The sequence below is a fragment of the Sinohyriopsis cumingii genome, chromosome 4 (assembly GCF_028554795.1).
Source record: "Sinohyriopsis cumingii isolate HCF-2022 chromosome 4, ASM2855479v2, whole genome shotgun sequence".
Classification (NCBI taxonomy): domain Eukaryota; kingdom Metazoa; phylum Mollusca; class Bivalvia; order Unionida; family Unionidae; genus Sinohyriopsis; species Sinohyriopsis cumingii.
In genome coordinates, this window is record NC_142964.1 from 82,927,149 (window position 1) to 82,941,902 (window position 14,754).

The 14,754-nt window shown below is 35.9% G+C and overlaps 1 protein-coding gene across 8 annotated transcripts in view; it reads right to left on the reverse strand.

The window, feature by feature from the left end:
• Positions 1-14,754, reverse strand: part of LOC149801553 (zinc finger RNA-binding protein-like) — a 78,074-nt gene that overhangs the window by 15,445 nt on the left and 47,875 nt on the right. For 5 of the 8 annotated variants that reach the window (XM_089955759.1, XM_089955763.1, XM_089955758.1 and 2 more), the window contains 7 exons: positions 14,180-14,312; positions 12,744-12,869; positions 9,460-9,533; positions 7,054-7,146; positions 6,097-6,277; positions 4,675-4,816; positions 2,981-3,075 (listed from right to left, as the gene is read on the reverse strand). In XM_089955759.1, the coding sequence (XP_089811885.1) occupies positions 2,981-3,075; positions 4,675-4,816; positions 6,097-6,277; positions 7,054-7,146; positions 9,460-9,533; positions 12,744-12,869; positions 14,180-14,312 (844 nt within the window). The remainder of the gene's footprint in view (positions 1-2,980; positions 3,076-4,674; positions 4,817-6,096; positions 6,278-7,053; positions 7,147-9,459; positions 9,534-12,743; positions 12,870-14,179; positions 14,313-14,754) is intronic. The other 3 variants (XM_089955764.1, XM_089955762.1, XR_016420680.1) reach the window with 2 other exon arrangements.

The following is a 14,754-nucleotide window of genomic DNA, read 5'->3' on the forward strand; positions in this document are numbered from 1 at the left end:
CAAAGGACTTGGCTATTTCATTAACTGCATCATGAGTAAGCAACAGTTGACAACCACTACGGACAGTGAATAATCCCTATTGCTTGAAAAGTGCTCTACTATGAGAATCTTTATTATCTTTAGACCTTAATAAATCTGGTCCAAATCAGACTTCAATCTTGCAGTCTATAGAGATATTCATCATCATGATGCTACATGGCAATTTCCACAAAACCAATTGATAACTTCTCATTTATTCCAATGTTTTGTTCCTTCTAAAGTTCAAAGATAAAAACATCACTTATTATTGGATGCCGTGTCTAACTTTCAACAATACTTTGTTATTATTCCAGCCTCAATAATACCTTTCTGCACAACTTTTTCTTTGACTGTATGGGAAGTCAATGGTTTATAGAATGTTACATTAACACAAACTAGTATTCGATTCCAGACTGTGCGTTGTGAGTAACACAATACAGAAACAATAAGCCAATTTGGAAGGGGCAAGGCAACAGAAAAAAAGATGGTGTGTAATCTAAGAAATGAAACTGGATCAGAACACGGGCTGAATTGCCGCACTCTTTGTAGCTGCCTAGCTGGAACACTGCATGTATACCTGTTTGTTTGGGAGGAAAAAACATTGCTTCTTTCTGAACAATAAAGGCACACATCATTTTGCAATATATTTATCATGCTTATAAATTATCCATGATGATGTGATAAAAGTGAGAAAATACTACATATCTTAAATACATACATTTTTCATCCATCAAAGCACTACTTTCAAGAACCTAATCCCTACTGCCAAATTTAGACTGTTTTACATCAGTTAAATGCTCTGCCTCCTTGATTCTATACAAGACAGAAACAATTTTTTCCCCTTCAAATAAATGAAACTATTCTGATATTTTTTAAACAAATTTTTTATTTAACCTATCATTTTAGATGAATCAAATGGATTACCATCCACCATATTGTTAAATATATCACAAAAACAATTGAGTGTGTGTGGTTGTGGATTTTTAATGTAGCTTTAACAATTATTTTGTTTTTTTTGCTATGAAGTCTGCAGTGTGGCAGTTTATAGAGATGTCTAGCAACGGGGGCATCATGCTGCAGACATGTAGTATCATGTCCCATTCTGTCACATTATCCTGACATCAGGCCAACCAATCCTAAAGCAAAAGTCTTAATCCTAAGCACCAAGTGAGACAGCAGCTAGTACCATTCTTATAAATCTTGGGTATGGCTCGGGCGGGGTTTGAAACTGCGACCTCTTCCATCTGAGGTACACTATCTATCTACTAAGGCCACCGAAGCAGTCAATAGAACAATTGGATCAATCTGCACAATCTGACGACCAAATCCATAGAGGAAAGAAGAGCCTGGCATACTTAGTTTCAAGATTGTCCATTAATAATGATATTGTTTATTTTCTGTCTCGTGTATGAACATACATCAATTGTGGGTTCTGGTTGCAAGATAGAGCAAAATAACGTTTTACAATATTCAACAGAAAATTATTTGTTGGTTGGTTAGTTTTTAATGACACTTTCAATGTTTTGAGATTGGTTACTGTTGCTGTTGTAGGGTTTAACGCCATTTTTCAGCACACAATAGGCTATACATGGCGGCCAGTATTAATGGTGGAGGAAGAGCCCAGAAAAACCCCGGAAAGAACCACCAACCCATGAGAAGCTACTGGCAAGCTTTCTCACATACCCACATTGGCCGAATCCAAGATTCGAACCCATGCAGACAGAGGTGAGATGGCAGTGATCAGTAACGGAGAGCATTTTAGACCACTCGGGGCCCCTTTTGAGATTGGAGCTACTACAATTTATCCAACTGTTTGAACATTTAAAAAATAATGACTTTCCTATTTGTATAGATAACTGATTTACACATGAAAATTAGACTTTTCCCCAAATAACTTCTTAAAAACTTATCCTCTGTTGTACATGTTCAGTGTCGGTTTGATGTGGGCTTGATATACAAGGTTGCATTATATCCTTGTTGGCAAATAACGAACACTTGCATGATTGTTTTGGTGTCTACTTTTTTAAATAAAGATTACTGGTTGCAGTTCTGGTAATTATCTTTTCTTTTGTGTACATATGTCATTGGAAACCAAATTTTCACAAAATTCAAGTCATGTCAAACTCACTTTTTCCAAATGAGTAATTTTTTAAGTGAAGTGATATCCCCTTTGCAAGTATGTTTTGGTAAGTAAAAACAATGTTGATGATAAAATGTAGAAATGAGATGCGGTCCTAAAAAACTGATGACCTCCTACATAGGAGAGGAAGCATACTCTGCTTCTACTTATATGTATTTAAAGTAAAAATTTATCAGGAATCCAAGATAAGTTCATTTCTTCATTTTAACTGCAGAATAATTAAGCAATCTCATATGCCTTAGTAAATGAAACTTAACAAATTTTACAATAAACATTGTTTCTTGTGTTTTAATTGACATGTTAACAAGATACCTGTAAGGGCAGTACAAATTATCTTTGATCCCAAAGTTTGTATCATGGGTTGACAGTGTCAGAATATAACCACATGACAAGTTTGATTAATCCTTAATTTTTGTTTTTTATTTTTTGGGGTGTGTGTTGTGATTACTTACTATAGAGGTATCATTCAATGTATTCTTTAGATAAATCCACAACTAATTTAAATGAAAAAAATATATTCATACTTGATTAAGCTAAATTTCATACAAGCCAGCGCAGCTATAAAACTAAGCCACAACTTTTAACTTTAAAATCAATGAATTGTTCTTCTTGTCAAGGAAACATGGATCAAGGAGGCAAAGAAATTGGTTGATGTAAAAGTGTCAAGATGGCAACTTTTTTTCTTAAAGAACATCCTTGAAACAAATAATACAAAGATTGATCATTGCAAATTAAGAGTATCAGCAAGATTTTCTTACATTTAAAACTGACAGAAACATTCAAACTACCATAAGGCTGCAAAGTAATAAAAGAGAATCGAACCTGGAACCATTTAGCGTGTCGTAGAGCTGCTAGAGCATCAAGGCATTTCTGCCTGTCCAAGACATCAGGTGGGTCTTTCACACTACTAGTAGCCTCTGTTATAACAAACAACAGGAATGGGTGTTTGACCATATAGATGACTTGCCATAAGGGGACTAACCCCACACTGACTAACTGCTGATGCTGACCCCCATATTAGTATAAGGTTGTGAAAGATAGAAAAAGAAGATACTGCCCAATGCATATTTTGTAGAGCCAGTAACTAAGAGTTTTCCATACATATTTCAATGAAAATTTTAGGTCTCAAATGGATTGGAATATTATCTCTTTACATTATCCTTGCCACTTCTGATCACGTCAAAAATGCATGTTATTGAAAAGTTGATGCATGCAAACTGATGCTCTGATAATGAAAAATTTTAAGCGAAGGGAATGAGGATCATTGAAATGTGTTAAACATGGTAACAAAATTAACTTCTATCAAACAAACACATAGGCCATGTAACACATGCAATCTTCACTATTCAACAGACACAATAAACTCGTATTACACAATTCAACTGTGGCTTGAATCTATTTATTCAAAAACTTTTCTTACTCAAGGGAGTTTAATCACCTGATCCCCTTCCTACTAACTACTTCACAAATAATTTCACACAATGTAAAATGAAAAACACTTAAAAACATTTAGGAAACTTAACTCCACAAAGTAATTTTAAACTTTTGCATAAAGGCAGAATAAAAAAGTTTAATAGTTCTGGAAGGGCTACTAGATGACAAGACCCCACTATTTTCAAGTTGTTAGTAAAAATACATGGAAAAAAAAAATGGAATTGAGGAGAGCCTCAACTGCAGTACAGTGCTGGAAGCCATCATGGTCAAAAATCCTTCCATCACACCATGCCACCCAGGCAGCTGTAAATTGTCTAGATGGCTTTCCACAGAATAAAGCATGGCATGAAAAGGAAACAGGTTATTAAATAAAGTATCATGACAAAGAATAAATATGTTTATCCATGCAAAACTTTGCAAGTAAATTAGTTGAAAAATTTTGGGCAACTTCAGAACATTTTCCTCCTCAGATAAAAATTGTGTAATTTATAATGCTCAAGAATTTCTGAATACATTTTGGAAGTTAATGATCATATAATTTGCATCACTTCTTCCAATACTGATTTTTTTAAGTGCTTAATAAAGGCATTCTAAACACTTATTTTGCAAAGCCTTCTAATGGATCCTCAGCAATCCTGAATACTTCTTGTCAATTATAACTGTTTAGTGATATTATTGGTAGAATGATCATGCTTTTAAAATTCTACTGTTTATCTAAAAAGCATAATGGTGAAGTGTCAATGCTACAAGAAAAAACAACAACACATCATTGGATACTTAATAATTTGTCAGTTTTCCTTCGTACAGATGTTATGGAACATTTTGTAACACTTTAAAGTTAAAATGACCACTTCATGATTTCCGCTTTGTGAATTACATTCTAAAAGAACCTTAAAGTCTACAACTTTTGTCCTCACATAGCTGCTTCAAATATGCAATTTCAAAAATTAAACATGACCACTCTACATAATGTAATGTCTAAATTATTTAGTAAATACTTTTAAGTTTTGCACCAATATTAATGTGGCCAAAAGAATAAAATACATTGCATGATTGGTGCTGCAACCTAAATGTTATTTTACCTCCTTCACCACCTTGTGAAATATCCCTCATAACAGGAGATGCAAGTGTAATGGTGCATGATGTACGTGGTTCCTTGTCATTTGTAACTATGATTGCTGCCTCTTCTACGCATCGCTTCACATCATACTTTTCTTCTGTTGCCTAGAAACAATGTGAATGTACACAATAATACTAATGAGTAAACTATATGTTGCTAAAGATACAATAATGTAGGCAAAAATCAACTGACACTTGCATCTTGTGCATTCTACAGTCTTTCCTAAAAACTTTGTGGAATTGAAAAGACTACAAAAAACCAGTTAAAAATACAAAGTCAATTGTGAAAATGAGGTCACACTGACCTAGTTGTGGTACGCTCAAGTTGCTCTCTTATTGATGCAGCCATACATCAATTTTCATAAGTGTAGATAGAATAAGATCCATAATATGAAAATACACAAGTCGATCAAACCTGAAAGTAAAAGTTCCCTGCTTTTTGTATGGTTCAATTACTCCCCGAGATGTATTCCCAAAAACAATTACTCCCTGAGATCTATTCCAAAACAAATACTGTCATAGAGTTAGTGAAACAGGCTAAAAAACCAGTGTTTAAAATATAACAGATATACAAATGATTTTTTGTTTTTGTGTTTAACACCACTTGTCACAACTGACCAGTAACTTGGTAGAAGAATTCGGGCACCACCAACCAAATGGAAGCTACAGGCAACCTTCTCTTAAACACAAGCTTACCAAGCTGAGACTCAAACTCATGTGGACAGGTGAGATGTCAGTGTTCTGTAAAGGCCAGCACTTTAGACTACTCGGCCACCTGGGACCCCATATGTACAAATGAACATGTATACATCAACAAAATACCATGAACAAGACTGAATTATATGGCTACACTGAAGGATTCTAAAATGTTACCTCATATCATTATTTTAAGCAGATAAACAATAACTGGACAAGAATATGCTTCTCAAAGAAATGTGGTCTTTTTGCCAAGCTGATGACAAGGGAACTAAAATACTGAACATGATCACGAAGAAACTTATCTGAAAGTGTACTTTGAATAAAAGATACATGGGACACAATGCACAAGAACTGAATAAAATTACAAAATAATATTTTTGTGATTACCATAACAAGTCCTCAATCACTTGCGCATGCATGCACACACATATCCTTAAGTTATAATTCCAGCCATATTTGTAATAGCAAGGATCTGATTCAATGCTGAGCATCTGATCTTTTACATTTCCAAAGATACAATACTAGTAATAGATGTATCTGAATAATCTGTATCTGATATATTCTATTAGAAAAGTCATATTTCTAAAACGCTTAAATTCCCAACTGTGCAAAATCAAATAAATTCTTAAAACAGAATGGAGGTGGAAATCCATAAAAACTGTGTGGAACTCAACTATGGTACTTACAGCCAGCTGTTTGGAAAGCAGATCTGCAACCCTCTCCAAAAGAGTGCGGGTTGGTTTTTCAGAGCAGAGCAACACTAGGTGAACATTGAGATCTCCATGTAGTAAAAGCCCCTTGGCTAGGACACCAACTCTCATTACTCCCTTCAGAACACGAGGCGCAGAACTGTCATCTTTCTTCTCTCTGTGACAAAGATTGACATGCCTATTTTGGAACATTTACTACATCAGCAATATTCCTGACTGAACATCTTTTCATTAAAGAGAATCATCAGTCAACCTTTGGTCAGCATGCATCCAATCAGACAAGTGACTGAAAAATTCACTTTGCTACCAGAAATTTTCACTCTTCATTTTAAGCTGGACAAGTCAATTTGCAACCGCTATAAATATAGTCTGCAAAAACAAACAACTCGAAATACAAACATCACTCAGATGTAACAATTAGGTCAGAGACCTAGTTTTAATGTGGCCATGTACTTCTCCTTGATATATCCAAATATCAATTTTTACAAGTGTAATAGGGGCCAGCATTTTAAGGGTATACAACAGAAAATAGAAAATACATGTGAATCAAGTGCGAAAATTCGGTCATAGTGACTTAGTTTTGGTTTGATAAAGTTACCCTAATCGAGATGCATCTAAATAATTTTTTTTATGAGTTTAGGTAAAATGGGCTGATAATGAGGATGCAATGAATAAATAGCTGAAAATACTTAGGTCATTCAAGAACACAAATTAGGTGAAAGTTCAACTTTTGATATGGTTAAACTAATCTGAGATGTATATATCAATTTACATGTGAAGGTTAAATAAGCTCCTAAATATTGCGCATCACAAATGTGTTACAAGTGAAGAACAACACATTTATGAATGTACAAATGCACACAAGCAAACTGCTATAGCCTTTCCAACAATGTTAATGAGGGGGCAATAATTAAAACAAAACATGATGCTCACCCTTCTTTGATCTCTGGCTCCTTCTTCACGTCTTTCTTAAAATCTTTCTTTGCATCTTTTTTAGCATCCATTTCCATAGGTTTTGGGATCTCACTGCAACAATAACACAGTCAAGAGTAAGACAGAAATAAATGGGAACTGGGGAAGGTAAACTTTATTATTTTTCTTTGACATTTACCACAATCTCATGATGCTGTTATGTTGGCATAGAGTGATGCTAGACTGGTCTTCCTACAGTACAGCTCACGCATATTTTGGAACCCCACACAACACGGTGGTGGTGGAGAGAGAGTGGAAAGGATTGGAGAGGGGTGGGGGCCCAGATGAGTTCTCAGTAATATTTGTACTATTTCTTTTGACAACCAATCACAGGATTATAGTAGTGTGATTTAAACTAGAGATTTGTATTATAAAAAGACCATTCCTTTTCTTATTTGAAATAAAAGAACAATCTTACAGTACACGTCTATTTAAAACTTAACAGGTAGGTAGATTCAACCTTGTGACTGGGTCTATACATGAATGGAAATTTAGAAATTGCTAATTTTTACTTTTTTATATATAACCAAAAGTGGCTGTCAACTGGAATTAAAATGTCTAAACCTTAGGGTGTGTGTAAGTTGGTTCTGATTTCTTTGAATAAAGTGTAATCAAACTGCAAAAAGTCTATCAACCTTCTCTAAATGTACAGAATAGAAATTACATTTTCTTTTAAAAAATTAACATACGGAAATTAAGATCATTTGATTCTTGAAATGATATTTGATTATAAAACAGGCATGATGTTTTAGTCTTTCCGTGGATGGTCATCATCCATCAACTACTCAAATTTCAATCAGTAAAACTTCTGTGGTTATTGACAGCACCATAATTTGAGCTACATGCAATACGTGCAACTTGTCAAGTCATTTGTGATAGAATCACACCTTTCCCAAGCTGAAACTGACATCTTCCAGTGATAACATTTTATAACGGTGTTTACAATGGTCATTGCCTTGATTTCTACTGAACATTCGCTGAAGCCAAGTCTTTATTAGGGAAAAACCAGACAAGTTTCTAAAGGGGGAGGGAAGCTTGAAAACTATTGTCTTATTCCGATTTGTGGTATTAAAAAAGAACACTGCCATTCCTTGCTTTACTTGAAACAAACTTATCTTGTAATTAATCAAACTGAAGAAAAAAAAAGACTAAAAAAAACCCAACTGGAAATAATAATTTAGCTTGATACAATTAAACGACCAGTCCTATACAGTACAGGTGCATTCAGAATTGAACTAGTTGGTTGCCATGTACATGTATATTCAATCTCGTAACCATTACTGCCTTAAGGACTAAACACAAGGTTTGCAATTAAGTGTAAATTCAGTGTTTTCTTTTTTTGCTTGAGTTTTTAAACAGAAGCTGATGCTGTCTGGAATTTAATTGTCCATACCTCAGAGGATTACGTTTCATATTTCAGCAGTAAGATAAATTACACTGCTCAAGAGAAGCTACACAAAGGTGGTCAAGTCAGTGTGCAATTTTTCTAAATGTATAAAAAAAAGGATACAAGATTTTTCAAATTAATTTCTTTTGTTCATATATATGATCAAAACAAAGATCACTGATGGGTGACATGGCATTTGAATGTGAATTACTTGTGATGCGTTGGTCTTTCAATGAGTGGTCTTCGTTGATTGGCTGTTCAAATGCCAATCAACAATGCCAACCAGGTGCTCCACGGTGGAGATGCCATCAGCACGCCAGCCGACATATGGTGGTGATTTGTTAGTATTTTATTGCTCTGTCGCGGAGTGGAGGGATCAAGTCTCCTACTGCGTTGCATGGAGTTCCGAAAATACACATGAGCTGTACTATATCTACAAGAAACGACACCAATATGGAGTGGAATACAAGGTAACCAGTCTACCTGCCTAATCTGAGAGCATGAATTGATTATACAAACACATTTTGAGCAAGCACCCTAATGATTCACATAGCAACTGTATCTCAACCGACTAAAGAGTTCCAAAACCTCAAAACAATCCCAGCAAGAACTTTATAAATTTAATCAGTTAAATTACAACTCAATGACATGTTTTTCTATCAAGTGGATGTTCAAAATTCCCCATTTTTTCTGACTGGGAAATCTTTGTGAAATTAACAGGCTCTTCCCAGTCAGGAATAAACCAATTCTTGCTTTAAAAGTTTTCTCCTGGACTTCCTGGAAGTGTGAGAACCATCTCTCCTCACTAATGATGTCCACCCCTTTCTTAACTTTTCAGTGGAACAGTGTTATCTTGCACCTCAATTGTGCTAGTCGTTTTTTGATCCTGTTGTGCAAGAGGTATAGGTGTATGCTCTATTCTTCTAAATAAACAAATGGTGTCAGTACAATTTAATCCAGACAAGAGAGCACTCAATTACCTATCGGCAAGGGAATCTGACACAAGCTTCAGAGCTTTCTCACAAGCAGAGACAATATTCTGAACGATCTGGAGCTGCAATGAATAAAGAGAATAATTTTGTTAACATATCAATAACACTGCTGTCACTACACCATCAGTACCATTAGTACTGGCGATGATAAAGGAATGTGAATGTAACTGTGCCCTTTAATCTCCTTTCTAATTGCACATGCAAAAAAATAGGTCTTTTAAAAGACCTAGACTGCATTTATTAAAACATGGCAAATTTGCTGTCAGACAAGGTAACTGTTACTTGGTGGCCTTTGGGACATAAGCTAACAAATAATGGTAGGCTTACACATATATATACCTGCCAACTCCTAGAAATGTGTATATGTGCAAAGTGGCAATAAAGTGTAATCTGAGCATAAAAAGTTTAACCTATTTATTATATGTCATAATTATAACATAACTGTATGAAAAATGGATATTTACTTTTGCTATTAACCTCAATCTGCAGCTGGTTATTTTTTTTTTTTTGCAAATAGGAAAAATTCAATTGAATTAAAACCAAAATACAAACACACACAGCCTGACAAAGTTTATATACAACATACACTTTAACTAGTCTATGTCCAACTTTCCACCGAGTGATTGTCAACTCTACAACTGCTGCATAAAGCAAGGTGACGCAGTCAACTTGTGCACTGTATATTGCGTCATTAACATGTTCATTTTCTTAAATGTTTTAAGTACTACTGATCTCTAACATTTTTCTGTCATTTAATATTCACAAGTCACACTGGTAACGCATACTTGCGCTATTAGTAAGATTCTGTATTGTAAATTGGTAGTCTGGCCAAAAACTTGAATATTCAATGAACTCAAATAGTAATTAAATTTTGATCCTAAGGCAATCAGAACTGACAGGGACCTTTAGATGCCTCCAGCTTGCTAGAAGCAATAACTGGAAATGCTGCATATAAAGCTTTCATCTGCCATGTTCAGTGTCCCCTGGAGGGACCAGACGAGTTACCATCTCTAGATACAGACAAATCCTTCAAAACGACACATCTGAAAACATTCAGCACCAACCAGTCATCGGATACTGGAGGACAGGGTCCCTCCTTGGACAAGACTACTTTATGATCGAGAGTTTGTTGTCCCAACTCCACTTACAGGCGCAAGACTAACCTGTTATTCTTTTACCTTCTGGGATATTTCTCGACACAGGAGGCAGAGAGCATCTGTCTCTCTCCTTCCTCTCTAGTCATAATGATGCTGGAGGAGGCAGCAATAATCTAATGGGTTGTCTACATGATTCATAAAAGAACAGCAAAATCATCCATGGCATCATAGTATGAAAATGAGACACTGCCAACTCCCCAAAGGGTGGAGTTTAACACCTTTTATCAACACATGGCAGCCAGTATATTTGGTGGAGAAAGAACCTGTGAAGACCGTGTAAAGAACCATCAACACAAGGAAAAACTATTGGCAAGATTTTTCACACCTACATTGGTGAACGGAAACAAGAAAGGAGTGTCAACCCAATCCTTTTCCTAAACATCCTTTCAAAGCCCCTTCCCCATTGGATGTGAATGAAAAACACAAAGGGGATGTTACTGAATGAAACTCTTTCCCTAGCATGGTGGTCAAATCCCGGGGCACCCAGTCTGAAGAATATCAACAATACTCGGTGACAGTTGACAGAAAAAAGCATATCAGTACTAATCAATATACCTTGTTGACAGTGCCCCATGCCTGGTGTTCAATGTCTGGTGACAGACTCTTGGGGACTGTCAGTTGGACTTGTGCTTTTGTGGGTTTATTGCACGTTTTTTTCCAGCACATAACACTTGCAGGAAGAACCATTGGCAAGTTTTCCCATATCCATTTTGGCTAAACTAAGTTGTTGTTGTTGGGTTTAACGCCATTTTTCAGCACAAGATAGGCTATACATGGCTGCCAGTATTAATGGTGGAAGAAGAACCCGGGAAAACCCCGGAAAGAACCACCGACCCACAAGAAGCTACTGGCAAGCTTTCTCACATACCCACATTAGCCGAATCCGAGACTCGAACCCATGCAGACAGAGGTGAAATGGCAGTGATCCGTAACGAAGAGCGCTTTAGACCACTCGGCCACTTGGAGCCCTGCTAAACTAAGACTCGAGCCAATGGACAGAGGTGAGATGCATGTGATATGTAAAGGCGAGTGTTTTAGATCACTTGGTAAAATAGGCCCCAAATGTTACTTGGGATATTAGCCAGTTACCAATCCCTAATTACCCAGTGTAAAACCTTATATGACTGTCACCAGACACACTTCCTGGTACCCTGTGACTGGTGACAGGTCTTCCATGACCATCACCTGACACAAAATACCTAATAAAAGGTGCATGTTCATCAGACAGTGACCAGAGAGATGATGTAAACCTTTTTGTTAAGTCTCTGTTCGGGGAATTCAAGTTCAGTGAACAGGATCGTCCCTGGAAAAAGACAAAAAAAACCTCCTTTATGGGAGCTGGTGACTTCGAAAATTGGGAATTGCCATAGACCAGTCATTGGAATGAAAAAGTTTCTTCAAGTGATAAAGAGGAAGAAGTAGGGTCCTAAGCAGTTAGGGATGCATGTCTAAAATAGCCTTTTATGACTACATTTACCCACATTTTGAGGCATGCCGATTGCTGGAAAAAATATACCAAATAATCAACTGGAACATATACTGGGTTGGTAATACTTAACCTAACATCAGTTCCTAATAATGAGATAAAAAACAAAGCACTGCTTCACTATCAAGTTACTGAAACCCTCAAATTTAGCAAAACTGGATTCAGATACATGAACATAATGAAAGGTCTGTGGAGAAAGTAACAAATAAAGCACAAAAAAATGATAGGATTGACAGAAGAAATACCAAAAGATGACTTAAATGATGCAACAAGCACACAAGAGTTATTCTGACTTTTGGAAGCCAAGGTATAATCACTTTGGACTGGGACTAGCACCAGGAAATAACAAGGAAACGCAAAAAACAGCAGGTAATGTATTACCACCATTAAAATACTGGATTGTTTCGACAATGTGGTAATAATCTATTGTCACACCTTTAATAGCCATCCCAGATGATTTTTTCAGCACAAACCTAGTCTTGAAGATATGTAACTAATTAACAAATTATACATCTACCACTATGCTTTAAAAAAAAAAAACAGCAGTTGCTTAAGAGGGTTTGTACTTTTGCATGTATACGAGCTGCAGCATGAATCTCAAACATCATGTTTACTTTTTTAATACATACAGTACCAAGCTTGCTGGTGTTGTTATTACTAGTAGTAGTAGTATTAACCTCAGTCTCATTAGGATAGATGGTAGCATGCTTGGCCATGACATGGCGATCATCGTAAGAGTCTGGTTTCTTGGCTTGCTGTAAAGGAAAAAAATAAAAAAATTAAATGCAATTAGGTGTTATCTTATACTTATGTTTACATCTGGAGTAAAGTCAAAATCTTTTAAACAAGTGAAACATGTGCTTTCTTTTATCTATGTATCTAATAATGTCACATGAAAACTGATTGAAATATGCAGGCCCACTCCTATCCCCAATTTGTGATCTTGCCCCATCCACCTTTTAGCTAAGATCAGATGTGGTCTTAAATGACCACTAATGAATCTTTTGTCAAGTCCAATTATGATCAAATATAAATTCTGAACGTAAATCTATTGGAAAGAGCCTTGCCAGACAAAATGCAAGTGCTATTTCTCTCATTCTTATGTAGATGTGATACAATTTATGCATGTGAGATAGTCATGTGGGATACAAATATCCCAAAGAAGTATACTTAGTGACAATGTTGTCATAATTATGCCTGTGATGTCATGAACATATGCAATGTTTCTTCTGGCTGTAGTAATGAAAGAGTAAATTTAAATTTTGCAAGATTGCAAACAACAATCCTTGTTTACAACAAATATTCGGTTTGAGTGTGTGTGATTTGGATTTTTAACATAGCTTTTAACAATTTTCCAGTCATATCGCTACGATTGTCTGCTGTGTGGCAGTTTATAGTGATGTCTAGCACTGGGGCATCATGATGCAGACATGTAGCATGATGTCCCACCCAGTCACATTATCCTGACACCAGGCCGACCAGTCCTAACACTAACCTCTTAATGCTGAGTGTCAAGCGAGGCAGCTGTTAGTACCATTTTTGTAAGTCTGTAGTATGACTTGGCCGGGGATCGAACCCACGACCTCCCACATCCAAGGTAGATGCTCTAACCACTAGGCCACCAGAACCGTAACAAACAAATATTCTGTTATAAATTAAACATTTACTGCTATTTCTATTGAAGAGGAATCATTTAGAAAAAACTTATTTTTTTTCAAACACGGTTTCCTTGAGAGAAATGTGAGAAAAATAATCCAATATATTTGTTCGAGTGGGATAGAGAAATCCCACCATCAAGATTAGACTTTTTTTTATAGCAGAAATGTGGCAAATAATTATCATAACTTTAATCCTGTCAGTAACTGAGGTTCAGATAAGTTTGCAATCATTGTAGGACCATGGACAAAACCTTTATAAAGGTTTTAAAGATATCTTTTAAACATTAAACAGTTAATTTCCAGTTCAAAATTGGGAAAGTATGCCTTTCTGATTTTTTAAAATGGCACTGGCTGGTAAAATCTGTTAAGATAATAAAGTAAGCCTGAATGTATACAGTGTATCTTACCGCCGAGGTGGATTGTCCAAATGGTGGTCTAGGTGGGGGTGCTCCAGGGCGACCGCCTTGTCTCTGCCATTCATAGTACTCCATTTCTTCCTGGTACCGCTGTCTCTCTGCCCACAGCATCTCTTCCTCCATTCTAAATAAAGTGAGTTAAGTTAAAACCTTTTCACAGTGTGCTGATGAAACATTACTTGTAATTAAATGTACGCTGTTTATGGATCAGATTTTGGCACAAGATGGTCCTTGACCTGGAGGAAATCCAAAAATCTCAGTACCAGTAGCCATTTACTGTTGCATTCATCAGCATACCTGCTAACCTTTATAGGGTTAAGTTTAATCCAAGTCAACAAAAAGTGTAATCTGTGCATAAAATGTGTAAATCAACATACGTCATAAATAAAGAAAACTCTATGAAAAATACCAGACTTTACACACAAAAGTTAGACTAAAGTTGTATCCAAACTTTTTTCAAGTCTAAATGACTAACTGTTTTAAACTGTGATGACACAATGAGTTCCATAATGTCCTAAACCTGAGCATTAAAATTTCTGATGCACACTTGATTTATCCTTTCTAGA